General features: G+C 35.0%; 1 protein-coding gene across 5 annotated transcripts in view; it reads right to left on the bottom strand.

The window, feature by feature from the left end:
- LOC127848793 (neurabin-1-like) overlaps positions 1-20,057 on the bottom strand; it is a 142,118-nt gene that overhangs the window by 54,649 nt on the left and 67,412 nt on the right. For all 5 annotated transcript variants that reach the window (XM_052381417.1, XM_052381419.1, XM_052381420.1 and 2 more), the window contains 2 exons: positions 15,055-15,175; positions 9,731-9,835 (listed from right to left, as the gene is read on the bottom strand). In XM_052381417.1, the coding sequence (XP_052237377.1) occupies positions 9,731-9,835; positions 15,055-15,175 (226 nt within the window). The remainder of the gene's footprint in view (positions 1-9,730; positions 9,836-15,054; positions 15,176-20,057) is intronic.

Raw genomic sequence — 20,057 nt, 5'->3', positions numbered from 1 at the left:
CAATCTATCCATGTTCCAAGTTTCATGAAAAAATATTAAGAACTTTTAAAGTTATCGCAGGATCCAGAGAAGTGTGACAGACTCACAGACGCACAGAGCGAAAACCATAAGTCCCCTCTGGTGAAACCGGTAGGGGACTTATAATCAAGTATCATGTGGCGTTATAAATTATATCCATCTTGTAACCCTAAATCGTGTAGGTGCTTGATTAAAGAAACATTAAAGAAATGTTGAAAAAATTGAGTAGAAAAAACATTGAGAAAATGTTGATTTTCTATATGAACATCATCAACTTCTTACTAATTAAGACATAACATTATCTGAAATACACCACATTAAGCAATGAAACCTAAAAAGGCTTCAATTAGCCGCTGGTCACCAAGGACTAGACATACCTATGCCCATTAACTCTGTAATGTCACATCAGGGGTGCCTTGATACCTCCCCACCCCTCCCTGCTGATGGCTCATTTCCCCCAGGTCATGGCAACCAAACCATCCCCATATCAAACATGACTTGCTATCCACAGTACAAACATTGGCTCACTACTTTATTACTTCTCAGAGTCTGAAAACTATCCCTAATTAGATATATTAGCCTCACTCTGAAAAAACGGGGCTTATAAATGAGCCGTGCTTTGTGAAAAAGGGGTTAAATGCATGTGCGTAAAGTGTCGTCTTACCACTGAGATACGTATTTTTACGCATGTGTAGTCCCTTAGAAAGTTTAATTTAAATAAATACCTTTCTTACTAGATTCAAGCTTTAAAGACTTCATTTCCAACCCTTAGATACAGATGAGCAGCAAACAGCATAAATCCTGAACAGACTGCGAGCTACTCGCAGGCTGTTCTGGTTTAATGCTGTTTGCACAAAGCCATTTTCACTTTGCTTCGGAGAGGGAATGGGTTTATGAATGTGAAGTCTCTTCTCAGATTAGCCTAGAAAGCTGTGAAACTGCACAGGCTAATCTGGGACAACGCTTTAAGCACATTCAAATAAAACCTGTTTTACCAGAATGAGGCTTGTATCTGCTTACATGTCATGCTTACTTATTTTCTGTCAAATGAATTGTTTCTAATTGCTGCAACTTGTGTGTGTGTGTGTACAGGTTAAAATGCACTCAAAAATAAAAAATGTGTTTTTCAGCGCAACATGGATGTTACTTAGTAACTGTTTGACTTAAGTTACAGCAGTTGATCACCCATACTACACATTCACAGTTTACATTCCACTACAACTAATTGTATCAAAGAAATTCCAACATTCATGGTATGCTCAATATTTGGTATCAATAAACAAAGGATAAACATTTTCTTTAACCGATATAACAATAGTAATATCTTGCAGAAAATTTATGGCTGTTTTTATAAGTATATTTAAACCACTTGAGCAGAAAGAAAACTCAGATTTTAATTCACGAATCTCCTTTATGGATTTTGATCAAACATAAGCCTATGATAAACTCGTAAAAAATGTTTGTCTTATAATAAAAGAAATTGACATTAAACTGTGGCATATAATTAACTGACGCCAAAATACCTTATTTAAGTACGCTGACTTGAGTTTAGCAAGCCCTTCAAATATGACTTTAAACTTTAAAGTTACAATCAAGGAAAGAATGAATCCAATCACAAACTGGATTTAACTTAAGAATATATGTGGTCATGAATGACAAAATATTAGAATACATATATTGATTTTTGTTGAGCATGTTTCAATATACAAGTTTATTGTTATTGTTTACAATCATCTTAAAACCCTTAAACACTCAAAATCAACAAATGTTTAGTAAAATATTTAGTAAAATAAAGTTAATCCATAAAAAAATCAGTGTTCCTTATAGCAATAGCCAAACTTTCAACGCTAGATTTTTTATTTTTAGTGTGACAATATATTCCATGTGAATTCCCACAGCAATATCCGAACATTAATGAGAGCACGGGAGATTGCCTCGGGCATCAGCAGCACAATGTAATTCTCATAAGCTGCCCGAAGCAAATCTTAGCATTCACTCGTAAATGTTCTGATATCATTGCGGGAAATTCGCATGGAATAAATTGTCACACAAAAAAATAAACTGCTGCGCCATGAGCGCATGATACGCCCGTCGTTCGCCAATGAAGTAGTAAGGTAATAAATAACCCTTTGAATCATTTTTTTACTTCAGTTTATTTAATGAAATCACGAAATTTTGACGAACAAAGTCCCATAACTCTGGAACGACAATTCAGAATTCCGTCAAAAACGAAAGGGGATCAGGGTTTATCAATATTAAGATTGTGTTGAAATTTGAAAAAAATCCATCGAAGGATATTTGAGCTACAGTAGGACATTCAATGAAATCACGAAATTTTGACGAACAAAGTCCCATAACTCTGGAACGACAATTCAGAATTCCGTCAAAAACGAAAGGGGATCAGGGTTTATCAATATTAAGATTGTGTTAAAATTTGAAGAAAATCTGTCAAAGGATATTTGACGTAGCGTACGACATTAACAGACGGACGGACGGACGGACGGACGGACAGACGGACGGACAGACGGACGGACAGACGGACGGACAGACGGACGGACAGACGGACGCGGGGTATACCATAATACGTCCCGTCATAGACGGGCGTATAATTATAAACCAGCATTTTGTATCTCATTAAATCTTATGTTACCAGAACACATCTAGTGTTTAAATTTTGGCTATTGCTGTATTTAGGAACACTCATTTTTAAAGTGTTAACTTTATTTTCCGACATATTTTATGAACTATTGTGTTTATGGGGCTTTAAAAAAATAACCACCGTCTGCATCTAATGCAAATTTAATTTCATATACATGCAGGGGTGGCGAAATCAAATGTCCGAGTTGCCCGAGTCGTACATTTGCTTGTCTGGGCAACTGATTTTTTTCAATTAAGTTGTCCGTGGACAACAAGTTTTTTAAAAGTCGGGTCCAGGTATACAAAAAAATACATTGTATTAAAGCCGTAATTAAGTTTTACAAAACCGGATGTTGACATGCGATTATATTGCCAGTGCTATTTGCGGAGCAATCAAGCTAAAATACGGGCACTCTCCTACGCAGTGATCTCCCTTATTCTATAAGAGACCAGGAGCATGCCACATTTTAAACATTTGGCCCGACTGTTAGACAGTGTACAGACTGGTTTCTTTATTTTTACAATCAGACGGAAATAAAAAGTATCAAAGTAAGATAATCAAAACACGGTCTACCTTGTTATTTAAGACGACTTTAATGGTAAAAATGGAATATTTAATTTTTTTAAATCTTCAACAACGGAGCAGAAACCCAAAGCTTTGAACAGTCCACCTCCAAAAAAATTAGGAAAGATTATGATAAAAAATATGATCTAAGTAAACGCACCAGAACTTTTCAAGAAACTTGGCTCACAGATTTTCAATGGTTACCAGTTGATGATAATCAAATTGCTACCAGTAGCGGCGCAGAGCCTCAGTCTGATGAGGTCGACATATTGGACTAGTTTAATTTGTTAAGATTACGATGTACTTATGTTCAACACATGTTTTAATAACACTAGCATTGCAAGATCTAAAGTTTTAGAAAGTCTTTGTATTGTTTATAATATACTGCTATAATGAATGTACTATTGAAATACAACTATAAACAAAACTAGCAAATCATACTCGTTTTGGTATATTCCACATTGTTTTACATTAATCAATAAATGCGTTAATAATTTATATAAACATTAACGGACGGACAAGTGTAGTTCAGCAACGGACAAGTTAAATTTCCTAAATGGTTGTCCGTGGACAAGTATAGTTTTTTGAGATTTCGCCACCCCTGACATGTATATCTATATCCTATATACCAGTGATTTTGAGTGGCACATACCTAACATTCTGTATCATCGGATGTCTTTATTTTTGGTAAATATTATTAAACTCCATTATGGTCATATGCAATTGCTTGCGTTGCTTGCGTGTTTCGTACACTGCTATTATAATGTACAATCTTTATATGTAAGTAATGACAGAGTTTAAATTTACCCTCTATATACATTCAATGTTCACACCAAATGTGTACATAATATAGAAAACAATATGTTTAAAGTAATTAAAAAAGAATCATTAAACTGGCTACTTAATTCCTATGGTGTCTGCATGATCATCAGTTCTGTTCTGGAGTAATGACTTTTAATTTGCACAATACATTAAGTAGTTTGTAACTGAAGCAACATTTAGATATTTTTGATAGTTAAATTTTTCTATGAAATGACTTGGTATGGCAGTTAAAAAATTACACCTTCCAGACTTTAAATTGTCTGCCCCCTGTCGTTTATTATTTTATCTCTCTGGACAGGCACTATCTGATCAGAAGGAGATAATTGTTTTGTCCTCAATAAAGGGGCAATTAAACACTGTATCATAAAAGCTCAAATGAAGGGTGTCAAGAATGATGGTGAAAAAAATTCAATTAAGAAAAAACACTAGTTGTCAAGAACATTGATTTATGTGTGTGTTTGTTTGTTCCAGCCATATATACAGATTCAAATGAGTTAGTGTTGTTAGCAGGGATCAATATATGTTTTGTTTGTGTTCTTCCTTATTTGTTATATTACATTAACTTTAATTATATTCTGAAACAAATTTGATTTCTGAGTCATTTTTTTTAAACAAACAAGAGATGTGTTTGTTAGAAACACACTGCCCCCTATTGCGCCGCTTTGAAATAAAATGTCTATACAGTCCAACCCCTCTTAAGCAGCCAGTCAAGGGAAACGACCAAATTGGCTGCTTAAGCGGGGTGGCCTCTTAAGAGGGGGTTGGGTCATAGGGAGTTGATGAGTGCATGGCCAACTGTTCACTTTTTGTATAAACAAAATGGTAAATATGTGTACATGTACTAAACAATGTATAGACTTAAAATAATGTTATTTCTTCCTTTCTAAAATCAGCTTTAAAACAACATTTCCATTCAAAAAAAATTCTATTCATCTTTCTAATCATCACCAATATCATCATCATCATCATCATCAGAATCAAGTCAATGAAAAAGAATCATTCTCATGATTTGTTGTTTACACAATGCGCGTTGTATGGCCCCAATGCACTTAAGATGGGAACAGTTGTGAATCAGTTATGCGTGAATAACTCCCGTGTCACTATCAATCGATAATTTAATTGGTTTATTGCAGTTTTATGGCTTTGTAATACCTACCGCACGAATTGGTCCCGACTGATCTTCTCCACGATAAAATCGTGGCCAGTTACTTAAGAGACTGATAATAGCAACCAGGTGTAATCCTACTGGTAATCGTGCTTTGCATGCATAATATTATAAAAACATTTTTTTCGCAGCGTAAATGGTTGTATCAAAATTAATATTGAAATCATTGAAAATATAAAACAAATATAAATGTTTTGTTTAATTCCCAAATGGGAATCATAATTTGTAATCCGAAACACACTACCGATTGTTTTATGTTAACAAGACGTTTACAAATTCAAGTATCAAAAATGTCCTCATGTATTTCCTTTGTCCCGACAAAAGCGCGCGAAAATTATGCACCAATGTACAGTGTCACGTCATACCCATGCGTGCGTGTATTGATTTTTGGATAAAAACTTTGTAGCACAGAGAACATGTAGATCAGTTGATTTCGGTTAAAAGTTTAGTTGTTCTTTTTAACTTTTAATTAGCCAATAATTGTCATAAATGTGTGCTTGAATTTGTATGATTCAACAGCTACAAATAATAAATTATAAATTAAGAATCTCTTTTCCAGTACTAATAGATGATATTCGCATGTGCTGAAACAAAAAGATCAAACGGTCGCATATTGCTTTTAACTTGATAACCCGATAATCTGCCGCTCATTAATTGCAATTTGCAAACTGGCTGTCAAAATGTTTATCACACATCAAGCTTCAGTACTACAGAGTCTAAACCGCAAACTGTAAGTACGTATCGATTTTTTCGCCGTTGCGTCTGTGTTATTTTGCCAATGAACATGACTGACTTACTCGCGCGTGACCACTCATATGGGGGGAATTTAACATTTGGGATGCAAAATTGCTGGCCGCTGGCCGGAGAAACAGGGTTACCGCTAAAGAGGGGTGTATTATATAGTGTTTATCGACGGTCGCGGCACAGACCGGCCGCCTACACGGGGCGACCTGCGATGAGGGGTGACCGGAAGTAGGGGTTGGACTGTATATCATTTGGCAGGTTTAGAAATTATCTCCCCTTTAAAGCTTATTACTTCCCTTGGATTTTATTTTTTTTAATTTTGACCTTGAAGGATAACCATGACCTTGACATTTCACCACTCAAAATGTGCAGCTGCATGAGATACACATGAATGCCAAATATCAAGTTGCTATCTTCAATATTGCAAAAGTTATGGCCAATGTTAAAGTTTTTGGACGGACGCACAGACTGACGGAAGGACGCACAGACTGACGGACTAACTGACAGTTCATCTGCTATATGCCACTCAGCACATGGCAACTATAAGACGTTACATGACAAACAAGCAAATTTGTTGAATTGATATCCCCCGCCAATATGCTTATGGACACAAAAGTATTATAATGGACACTCAAAAAAGCATTTTTTCAAGATACAAAGGGCCATAACTCCGTTATTAACAGATGGTGTACAATGCCATTTGGCTTGCATCATCCTCTTATCCATATATATACTCATATCAAGTTTCAATGAAATTCGCAAAAGCACTTCCAAGATATGGCTCCGGACGGAAAGACGGACAGACAACGTCAAAATAATATCCCTCCGCCTATGGCGGGGGATAATAACAAACCTCAGGGCCCTGCAGTTTCAGAGGTTGTTTTTTTTAAGTTAAACAATTTCATGGCATACACATAAAGAAAACAAGTAACCCCTCTAGGACAGGGCTAATTATGACCCCCAACCAATTATTTGAATAAAATTGGTAAAGGACAACCAATTGAACACCAAATCTCAAACCCCTGTTATAGTGGCTTCAGTTAGGGAGATTTTTAAAGTTTTTTACTTTTTATAAGTGTATATAAATCTTTATGTGACCCATAATAAGCTAAGCATGGCCAGTTTTGACTGTAGGGGCATGACTTGAACAATCTTGGTACATGTAGAGGACCACCATACAATGATACATGCCAAATACCATACCTCTCAGACCTGTGGCTTTTGAGATTTTACTATTAACATGTAAGTAATACACCAATGATTGGCTAATTTTGAGTCCAGGGGGATTATTTGACCAAAATTTGTAGAAGACCACCATAACATGTAACACCCCAAATATTAATTCACTGAAGGACCATATACAACTTAGAAATAAACAGTCATGGTATCAATAGTCCAATGCTACTTTTAATGCTCAGATGTTGGCGTTGATTCTGCATGGCGCAAACCCTATCCCAAAATTTCACATCCTTTTTTTCAGTTTTTTCCTCTAACCTTGTTTCAACAGTTATTTAAGTGACTGTCACAAAACACAATAAATCCTTCACAAATTAACAGGCTTAATTAATTTAACAACACTCAGTCATTAATTGTGAGGTCACACATGAAAAAACGCAATGTCAAGGGATTTATTGTTTTAAAAGCAACAAAAGAAATCTTGAAATTTCCTGAGCACTTGAGAAAAGAAATATAACATCAACAAAATAAAATAGTAAGAATCAAATGACTTTACATGTGCAATTTGTATGCCTCTCCTTAACAAAGAAAGATGTCAGTGTCATAACACACCATAAATCATTGACATCATAAATAGTCTTGGAGTAAAATGTGTGAAACTTCATTGTGAAAGTTGCTTCAATTTCAATATAGTGTTTTTTAACTAAAAAGTCACAACAATTAATGGAGGAAGAATGGTCACAACAAAGAGACATGCTCAATAACTATAAACAACAATTAATTCAATTACTAACAAGAGCATCGCATAACGGGTGACACGTTCGGCTGCGGGTGCAGTTATGAATAAATGAAAGATTGACAGATTTTATTTATTTATTTTTTATTTTTTTTAGAAGTCACAGTGACCTTGATCTTTGACCTAGTGACCCAAAAATGGGTGTGTCATGTAGAACTCATCAAGGTGCAGCTTCATATGAAGTTTCGAAGTTGTAGGTTGAAGCACTTTGATTTTAGAGCTAATGTTCAAAACCTTGACAAAATGTTAAGGTTTTAGCACGACACGGACGACACGATGACGGACACAACATGACACGACGAGCTGGCTATGACAACCTAGGGTTTTCTCCAAAACAGCCGAGCTAAAATTATCTGTTAAATACACATAACTTCAGTTATACATAAGAACTATTGAAATGCAAAATACATAAAAATACATCTGATATGAAAACACTTTAAGGTACCTACCTTTACTTTTCGTGAAACGTCCGTATTTCAAAACATCATGGAGACAAACCCAAAAGCGTGGCAAATGTAAAACCATCGCGAGGGAATGAAGCAGAAATGTACTATAGCAGCATCTATGTATGCATTGCTATCAATTCTGTTGAAAAATGTTGATCATTATAATTTTTGACTTGGCATAACACGCAAGTCCATTATTGAAACATGGTAAAAAGATTTTTTGTCTACAAATGATTCCAGCAAATGTAAAGACATATTTGTCTACAAATGATTCCAGCAAATGTAAAGACAAAGGTCACAAAATAATTTCAGAAACATGACAAAACTAAAACAGTAATAAAGACTCATTCACACACTGTCCTTTCAGCCAGCTTTCACTCACTTGTATTAGAATTAGTTTGCGATTTGTTTTGTATTGTTATCATATTATTATTGTATAATAAGCATTATTGTAGTTGAACAACATGTATGTCAGAAGCTGGGTGAATTAAATAATTTCCCCCAATTTGGAGATAATAGTTGTGCCCTATCCCCAGAAAAGAATTGTGTCTCAGGACTAGACTCATATTATTCAAGTCTTTTCTGCCTCATTTTTCATACATTTTTCTTGTTTTTAATGGATTTTTTAGATTGTGAATGTCACAATGACACCAAAAGATAATTAATAAGCAAAAACATTTCATGGTTTAAATATTCCATTTGTTTTATATCAGAAAGCAATAATACCAACTCAACTGTCATAGATTTCTACATTAATGAAACAGAAAAAAAATGCCTTTTTAACGCTTGGAGGAATACTGATGACATAATTATCAATCAACCCACAAAACAAACACCACAAAACTTTTATTTCAACATATGTTCAGAAAAACTTGATGTAAACAATGTGACACAATTTCTGTTTTTCAATTTTCCACTCATTACTTCTGATAATGCAAACAATTCAAAGTGCTGTGGTGATTGTTGCAATGTTCACAAATTAATTTCCTGTTGCTGTTTTATGTAAGTGTTCTTTGTATGATCATGTTATGAACTGAGCATACATGACTGATAAACAGTTTCATTTGTGAGTAAAAGAATCATTAACAGGTGATGAAGTTGCAAACAATTAAGACCAAGAACAGTTCTTATGGCTTAATGTATATATGGTTGTAAACAATTATTAAAAAAAATAAAATTATAGACCAATTTTCTAAATGAAGGGGAGGTATCAGTTACCAATAAATAATTTGTGCAACAAAATAAACAAGCACACTCAACCGGATTGAAGAAGATTCCGGTTAAGATTTGGTGTAGAGGGTTTCCATGGTATTTCAAATACATAACATTAAAGTACATTTTCCCTTTCTATGGATTCTTACTTGACTTCACCGCTGGTGTTACGCAGGACGGAGGCAGCGTAGGCCTGGGTGACTCCCACCAGACTCTTCCCATCCACCTCTATGATCTGGTCATTCACCTGCATCCTACAATAGAATAAGGAAGCAAAATGAGCCGTTTTCTGGGGAAAAGGAACTTAATGCACTAAGGAGGCAAAATGAGCCGCATTCTGGGTGAAAGGGACTTAATGCACTAAGGAGGCAAAATGAGCCGCATTCTGGGTGAAAGGGACTTAATGCACTAAGGAGGCAAAATGAGCTTCATTCTGGGTGAAAGGGACTTAATGCACTAAGGAGGCAAAATGAGCTGCATTCTGGGTGAAAGGGACTTAATGCACTAAGGAGGCAAAATGAGCTGCATTCTGGGTGAAAGGGACTTAATGCACTAAGGAGGCAAAATGAGCCGTATTCTGGAAAAAAGTGACTTAATGCACTAAGGAGGCAAAATGAGCTGCATTCTGAGAAAAGGGGACTTAAACCTTTACCACTTAGATATGTATTTTGATGTGTTTGAAGTCCCTTAAAAAGGTATATTTAATTTAAGACCTTTCTTGCTAGATTAAAGTTTTAAAGCCTTTATTTCCAACCCTTAGATACTGATGAGTAGAAAACAGCATAAAACCTGAACAGACAGCCAGTTATTCGCAAGCTGTTCTGGTTTTATGCTGTTTGCACAAAGCCATTTTCACTTTGCCTCTTATGGGGGAAAGGCTTAATGCACTTGCCTAAAATTGAACTCAAGAACACGAGAGGAAAATAATATTTATGATGATTTTATGATCTGGTTCTATGAAAATTAGGTTTAATGCATGTGCCAAAAGTGTCGTCCCAAATAAGCCTGAAGTCCGAGAAGGAAAATCAGAGACCGCACATTCTGCTTTTAATATATTTCTCTCTAAAATAAAAATCCTGTTAAGGCTGAAAGTGTTGCCCCTTATAAGCCTGGGCAGACAGCAGAGGCTGATCTAGCATATCACTTAATGCACATGGCATGGTTTTCCCAGAACGAGGTTCAACTAACATTTATGATGATCATGTAAATTATTTTAACCCACTTTTACAGAGAATTTGTTTGATTAAAGCCCCGTTGATTAAATTTCTGCTTTAAACCACTGCACGAAATGACGTCATTTTTTCGACAAAATGACGTCATAAATTCAGCGAAATTATCCAGTTAAACTAATTATGTTTAAATAAAAAGGTTAACTGAATAAAAAGAGGGATAAATAGAATAATAGATAAGCGTTTATCATGATTATAGATCAGGTCCATCATGCTCAGCACGAAAACGAAAAAGCACTTGCCAAGGCTGGTGCTTTTTGTTTTCTAAGCCTCGCACGATAAACCAGATCTTTAATCAACACTAACCTATAATTCTCTATTTAACAACTGTCTAATATTTTTTTCATGATATTAAAAAACAGTAATTTAGTTCTTTTTTTTCTTTTTAGTTCTTTTGAGTCGGCATTACAGCTAAGGACACATTTTGATTGGCATGAATGACAATTATTCTTTAGCTGGGTAAGTTAAAACCTTTCTGCAAAACCAGGCTCCGGTACTAGGTGAACTATAATTTTCTGTTTCAGAACTTTCATGTTGTTTGGGTTTTTTCCAGTGATAATGTTGTAAATTGTCTCCAGAATATGTGTCAACAGTAATCCAAACAAGAGCACCGCATAAGGAGTGCCACGCTCGGCTGCCAGTGCAGTTTTGAATAGATGAAAGCTTGTCAATTTTTTTTTTTTTTTAGAGGTCAGAGTGACCTTGACCTTTAACCTAGTGACCCAACAAGAGCACCGCATAACGGGTGCCAACGCTCAGCTGCGAAAGCTTGTCAGAATTTATTTATTTTTTTAGAGGTCACAGTGACCTTGACCTTTGACCTAGTGACTCAAAATTGGGTGTGGCGTGTAGAACTCATCAAGGTGCATCTACATATGAAGTTTCAAAGTTGTAGGTGAAAGCACTTTGATTTTAGAGCCTATGTTAAAGTTTTATATTAGAGGTCACAGTGACCTTGACCTTTGACCTAGTGACACAAAAATGGGTGTGGCAAGTAGAACTCATCAAGGTGCATGTACATTTGAAGTTTCAAAGTTGTAGGTTGAAGTACTTTGATTTTAGAGCGAATGTTAAGGTTTATGCTAATGTTTTATATAAGAGATCTCAGTGACCTTGACCTTTGACCTAGTGACCCAAAAATGGGTGTGGCGTGTAGAAATCATCAAGGTGCATCTACATATGAAGTTTCAAAGTTGTAGGTGGAAGCACTTTGATTTTAGTGCCTATGTTAAGTTTTATATAAGAGGTCACAGTGACCTTGACCTTTGACCTAGTGACCCAAAAATGGGTGTGGCATGTAGAACACATCAAGGTGCATCTACATATGAAGTTTCAAAGTTGTAGGTGGAAGCACATTGATTTTAGAGCCAATGCTAAGGTTTATGCTAAAGTTTTATATTAGAGGTCACAGTGACCTTGACCTTTGACCTAGTGACCCAAAAATGGGTGTGGCATGTAGAACTCATCAAGGTGCATCTACATATGAAGTTTCAAAGTTGTAGGTCGAAGCACTTTGATTTTAGAGCCAATGTTAAGGTTTTAGCACGGCGGCGGACGGCTGACGGCGGACGGCGACGACGAGCTGGCTATGAAAATACCTCGGGTTTTCTCCCAAAACAGCCGAGCTAAAAAAGGGTGTGGCATGTAAAACTCATCAAGGTGCAGCTACATATCAAGTTTCAAAGTTGTAGGTTGAAGCAATTTGATTTGAGAGAATGTTTAAAACCTTGACAAAATGTTAAGATTTTAGCACGAAGTGGACGGCGGACACGACGACGGACACGACAGGACGAGCTGGCTATGACAATACCTCGGGTTTTCTCCGAGCTAAAAAAAACATTTTACCACAGATTGAGACAACAGCTGTATTGAATATAACCAGTCTTTCAAAGGAAATGGGAGGTAACTCAGTCACACATGCAAAATGTTAATATGGTCCATTATTGAATTATCTTCCCTTACATGAAAATCATAGAAATGCCTCCTACTGTCTAATTTTCATGGATCCAAGTACACAATATAGAAATGTACATTTTGAGGTTTCATTTAGACATGTTCTGTTAAAAATCATGAGGTTTCAATAATACTTCTTCTGTAGACATTATGATGTTTCACACAGACATGCTCGGTAAGACATTATGATGTTTCAATATGACATGTTCTAAATGTTAAAGCCATTATGAGCAGGGATCATATTTTATGGTTTTGTCGGTCCAAGACTGATTGGGGTTATGCAAGACCGATTGAAAATCCCAAACAGTCGGTCCTATTCTGTCCCGACATACGTAAAAAAACGATGTAAAGTCTTTAAGTTCCCAATAAAATTCGCTATTCAAGCTCTGTCTGACTAAAACTAACCATCGCTAATCCCTTTATTGCCCCCAATTAACAACCCGCTTATGCTACTCGAGTGCACCAGTGTTGTTTTTTACACCTTATCGGTGATTTATCGGCAAATTATTGATTTTTTCAGGCATTCACACCACTGTGTTTTTATGATAGGGGTCTCTCGAAAGATGTTTCATACAGAAATAAACGCCAATGCCACTTTTATGCTGTGTATTATACCACCTAAGGTGATAAAACCTGTCAAAACACAGATTTTGTACATCAAACAAATTGGATGCTGACCAATACGCATCGATGTTTCACATAAAATAACTTTCGTTTTCGACTGATTTTGCAGAAAATAATTTGTAACAAATTTTATCAATCTAAATTTAGAGTTAATTGACTGTTGGTTGAATAAGTAATGTGCACGTCACGTCACACAATTTACATATGTTCACGGGGATATCCCTGTACTGATTGGATGTCAAAGTGAGACATCTTGGGAATCCCCACAATTCAGTTTATGAAGAACGCTGTGTTCACGAATTTCTAAAACACATGTATCGTCAAAATTGGGCAGAAAAATATAGTTTTTGTAAGTAATATACTGACTGAAGTAAAGGTGGAATGATTGATCGTTTAAGGTGTCCTGCTTTTTGGTCAAATTTCCCGACAATTTTGTATGGAATGTCCCGATTCGGACCTGAACAATTTGACATGTATGGATTTCGGATGAAAATTTTCGAATACTCCCCCCCCCCCCTTTTAATTCCAGACCGATTGATGTTGTGGGAAAATATGATCCCTGATTATGAGGATTCCATTAGACATGTTCTGTCAAAAGCAGGACAGTACTCCAGCTAGGATTTTAAAAAGGGCAGAGGGGCTTTTTTGTCAAAAGGGCACTTTCGACGCGCAGTATTTTGCAAAAAGGGCACTTTCGAGCGTGCAGGCTTTTCTGGAAAGCTTCCTGTTGCATGTAAATTTATATGTTATTAATAATTGTCAGAATATATTATTCCCATTGTTATTAAACCATTTAAATATATTGTCTACAATGGGAAATAAATTAGTTACTTGTAATGTAATAAGAGATATATTAATTATCATAATTATGTAAAAAAAAAAAATAAATATATATATTTTTTTTTAATGGCAGGAGGGGCCCTAGGAGGGGCAGGGCGGAGGTTCGGGAGGGCAGGGCGGAGCGCCCTCAAATTAAGGCCTAGCTGGAGCACTGGCAGGAAACATCAACTGCATACCTACTTCTGATACAGAGTCAAACCACAAAGTATTACTTTGCATACGGAAAAGCTACAAAAAGACATATAACAAGAAAAGCTGCCCACTTCGACACATTGATAAGACCCAAATGTTTTATTGAATGTACTCGAAAACTGCTTTGATTCATTGATAACACCCTTAAAACCAGCTGCTACAAGAACAATAGTGGAAAACAACTAAATTATACTGAAGTGTGACTTCAAAAAATGTCTATAAAGGAAGCTATCATTATTCAAGCTATTACAATACAAATCTTGTGCATGTATATAAAAAAGTACCAGTATACAGTCACTGTTATATCTGAGCCATGCATGTATAGTACCGGTATACAGTCACTGTTATATCTGAGCCATGCATGTATAGTACCGGTATACAGTCACTGTTATATCTGAGCCATGCATGTGTAGTACTGGTATACAGTCACTGTTATATCTGAGCCATGCTCTGGAAAAACAAGGCTTAAAGCATGTACGTAATATGTCGTCCAAGATAAGCCTGTGCTGTCTGCACAGTCAACAAGAATAGTTTTTACAATATTCTTTATTCTCTGAGTGTTAAGCCCCCTGTCCACGAACAATAACTTCAACAGACTTTATAATTAAGTAACGAAATGCGTCTGCATGACATACTTTCCACTTTTCTGAGCCGCACCGCCGTCTGTGAGCGTTTTGATGAAAATGCCGAGTTTTTCTAATCCTGCATCTGCCCCTACTCCCATGCCAATAATACTGAGGCCAAGGCCCTCGGGTCCTGAAATGGATATGAAAAACCTAGTTACAAGGCAATTGGTTTTTTAAATGGATATGAAAAACAGACAAACAAGGCCCTTGGGTCCAAAAATGGATATAAAAAACCTAGAAACAAGGCCCTCGGGTCCAGAAATTGATATGAAAAACATAGTAACAAGGCCCTTGGGTCTAGAAAAGGATATGAAAAACGTAGTAACAGGGTCCTGGGATCCAGAAATGGACATAAAAAAACATAGTAATAATAGACATTCTCCAACACTTTTATCAAACAGTTTGTGTATGGTCTTTACATTAAAATCTAAAAGGGAAAGTCAGTAATAAAAAGTGCACATTTGTTTGGTTTTGTTCACCGGGTATATGTATACGCAAATGTTTATCTTTTTAATTCATTTGTAAAGCTTCACACACATGACCTTTCAAACAGCTAACAAATAAAACAATATTTTCAGACATTCTCTTGCACATCATACGTAGTTTCTCCAATTACTGCCTCATACTCTACTGCCTCACGTATATATTGTTTTATTCAACAGGTTTTAGACAATTCACCTAATTCTTTTCATTAATATAATCTATTTGAAACCAAACACTTCATTGGATAATTCTTAAATATTGTTAGACTCAATGATACCTTAAAAAAAACAACACATTACTGAATTGTTGAAACATTTTTAATATATTTGACATTTGTATGAATCCATTGAAAACCAAACAAATCACTGAAAAAATTCAGATCAATTAATTGTTTTATACATGAATAAAATATATTGAAAACCAAAGAAATAATGTTTTACTTCCAAAACATTTCTATATTCATATAATCCATTTAATACCAAAACAGGTTTTTTTTTTCCATTGAAAACCAAACAAACAACTGAATAATTTCATAAAATAATTTTTCTATAATCCATTAGAAACATATTAAATCACTCAATAACATTTTTCAAATTATATATTCCATTAAAACCAAACCAAATCACAAAATAAATCCAGAATGTTTTTGAAATTTTATGTTCCATTGAAAACTGAACGAAAAACTTAATTTATTTTATACCTAATGATAAAATATGACCTTTCTGCAGTGAAAGAACAGCAGTGAAAATAAACAAATTGTTCTTTTCATCCGTGAAATGAACACATTTTCGGAACTCCTTTTTCTATTTTTAGATTATCATAAATAATTTTATGTATATTTTCTATGATCACGAGTGAATTAAAATCAACATTTCACCGAATCCAACAATTTTTCTTTTTCTTTTTCACTGTTTATTAACATTGTAAAAGAGTTTAACTGGAGAATTTCGGTGGTATAATGACGTCATTGTGTGTTTATAAACGGGAAAAACTCCGAGAAAGGGTAACTTTTCAGCGAAAGGGAAATAGCTTTTAATTATTATCTTGAAAAAGGGGAATAAAAGAAACAGAAAATGTGTTCATGTTAGTGTAAGATCGTTGGTTATTTCACTTGTGATCATCGAAAAATAATATTTTCACTCACGTCTGCGCCACTCGTGAAAATATATTTTCTATGATCACTCGTGAAATAACAAACGATCTTACACTGACATGAACAAATATCCTCTATACTTTCATGTCATTTCTACATGTATATGATTCATTACAAACCAAACCAATCACATTGTACAATTATAATTGTATTGTGAACTCCAGAATATTTTTTTATGTTATATAATCAATTGAAAATAATAATCACTAAATAACTCTTAAATATTTCTCAATTAGCTCTAAACGATTGCAAAACAAAACAATCGCTAAATCCAGAATATTTTTACATTTATATAATCCATTAAAAAACAAATAATTTCCTTGGTAACTCCTAAACATTTCTTTTCCATTTAATTATTATCCATCGACAACACAAATAAACCTCTAACTGAATAATTCTAGCTAAGTGTTTAACATGTACAATAGTAGATCATGAAAGTTTAACAAATAACTGATTAATTCCAAAACAGTCCTTGTCACATAAATATGCAGGTAACTGCAAGGCAAACCAATCCCAACGAGAATATTACATCACATGGTATTAACTGCCATTTCAATATTACCAAAGTATTTAATGGTTTAAATGCTCGCCCTTAATGTTAGAAATTACAAAATGTTAGTTGATGAAAATATCAACCTTAAATAAAATTTGATAAATGCCAGCATCATAACAGGCATAAAGTTTTCATGAAAGAAGCAATGCAAAATGAATCCGTCAAATTCAATGAAGACATTTGAACCATACTCCTGGGAAACCAGGCCCCGTGTTCACAAAACGATTTTGCAATCGAAAATCGATTTTAACTGACATTGATTTTCATTTTTGCCTATCAACTACAATTGAAATCCATTTTCAATGACAAGCAAAATCGATTTTCGATTGCAAAAAATGTTTTGTTTTATTCATGTGCACATCATCACAGATTAGCTGGTGCAGTACGCACAGGCTGATCAGGAATGACATTCTCCACCTGAATGGATATTTGCTAAGAAGGGACATCCTTCAAAGGAAAAATTCCATAAATGCGTTAAGTGTTGTCCCTGATTAACCTGTGCGAACTTCACTGGCTAATAAGGGATCACAATATGCACATGCATTAAGCACCATTTTCCCAGAGTTGTGGTAAATTCATATTTGAACAACCGGCTTCCTGTAAAAGTGACAGATCTAATTAAGAATCCACAGACAGATCTGTGCACTTTATTATTTCACTGTCAATGGTTTTCAACTTAACATAACAAAAACAAAAAAACACCTTTGAAGTTGTCAGATGTGCAAACACACACATTTCTCTATTCCAAAACCATCACAATGATCAGTGGCAAATCTCAAAATCCTTTTCCAGATATTGTAAATCATCCATGGAAAATCACAAAAACACTAAACTCAAAATTCTCCAATTAACTGGCTTTCAAACACTCCATGCTTTTATGATTAAAAACCATCTAAGAGGGGTAGCCCTATTGCTGCCAAAGACCCAGAAGTCTGTTTTCAAGAGATATCAATGAAAGAGGAAATAAAGATTTCAACAAGGTGATAAAGCATTGCCCCGCCATTCTATATTCCCCACCAGAATGCACAAATGGCTTCAGCAGCTGTTTACAGCAAAGGTGGGTATGCAGGCAGGTCATGAGAGATCTTCATTCATGGCACTGCACCATTCCATAGTAGTTCATATGAGCCTCATTCTGGGAAAACAGGGCTTAATGCATGTGGGTAAAGTGTCATCCCAGATTAGCCTCTGTACTCTGCATTTACAGTAAAATTCACATTCTTATCATTATGTTTTTTAAAATATCACTATTTTTCTTTAAAATAGTCATAACTCCGGTAAAAACTGAGCCAAAATACTCTGCACGGGCTATCAGGGACAACACTTTCCGTCTAAACTGGATTTTCATTAAGAAATGCATTAAGCCCAGTTTTTCCAAAACAAGGCTCATACTGGTCACTTTAAGATGGGTTACAATAGCATGACGAGCATATCTTATTAAAATGTTTAATAACCAATTGTTATAAAACATTACTGATGCACAAACTTGCAGGGAACCTCACATTTCCTTAGAGGAGGTCTATGTAGGTTATTGGGGTATACGGGTATACATGAACATTAGAAAGTTGATTAATCATGATCATAAGGTAAAAAGACAGACTGACAGACAGACACATTTATTGGTGAATACAATCAGAACCAAGGCATATAAATATATGGTAAATATATAGCAAAATTAATAACTAAAATTATTGAAAAAATATTAATACAAAAATAAATATATATAAACTATATCATACACATTAATTACTTGTATCTATTAGTTTGTTACAAAAATGGTCTTCATGTACATAAGCTGCACACAGTATCAATTGAGCCTCTAGCATCATAAAAATTTTAATTGATAACAAAAAATTCTCAGATGATAAAGCTCAAGTTAAAAGGGATTCCTCCAGGCTGCTTAACTTTTGTGCAGATCTTACCGCTCTCTTACACACCCCACAAACTGTCTAGCAAAAACACCAATTAGCTCCAAACAACAGAGCACCTGTTGAAAAAGCTCCCGCTGCCAAACCCAATTTACACCCATGAACATTAGGAGTTCTCCAATGGTATCCTTAGTTAATTCATTTCATTTGCGATGTTCAATTTGCATCTTAAAATTGAAACAGTTGATGATGTTATATGATTGTATACTTTGATTGAAATATAGACAGATTTAACTTTTACTACTTAGATACGTATTTTTACGCATTTGTAGTCCCTTAGAAAGTTAATATATATATATAAATATAACTTAAGACCTTTCTTACAAGATGAAAGTTTTATTGGCATCATTTCCAACCCTTAGATACTGATTAGCAGCAAACAGCATAAAACCTGAACAGACTGCGAGTTACTCACAGGCTGTTCTGGTTTTATGCTGTTTGCACGTAGCCTTCTTCACTTTGAGTTGCAAAGGGTTAATCTTATCAACTGTCCTCAGACTATTCTTTTGTTCTTCAGATACTGTCTCAAATCAGTGACTGCAATGCCCACATATTTGCATTTCACATTTTGAACTTTATATTTATACAGCTTATCAACATAATGTTTTGTCTATCATCAGACATAGGTTGTTTCCCTCTTGGTGTTGTTGTTGTTGTTTTTATCTGGTTGCTTGGTTACAGATTCACATCAGCTGCTTCAATCCATTTTTAAAACTAGATTTTTAAAATCATGTGTGTTCTATTGCTTGCTTTAATTTCAAATTTGAGACATTTGAATGTTAATCTTAACACTAGAAAATATGTAAATCTAGACAAGTGTTGAGTGTATATAGCTTTTAGCCAGATGTGGTTGCCAAAATAAACAGGCTCACTAATATTGTCTGCTCTTCAACTG

The sequence above is a fragment of the Dreissena polymorpha genome, chromosome 10, assembly GCF_020536995.1.
Source record: "Dreissena polymorpha isolate Duluth1 chromosome 10, UMN_Dpol_1.0, whole genome shotgun sequence".
Lineage (NCBI taxonomy): Eukaryota > Metazoa > Mollusca > Bivalvia > Myida > Dreissenidae > Dreissena > Dreissena polymorpha.
This window is presented reverse-complemented; position numbering and strand designations above follow the sequence as displayed.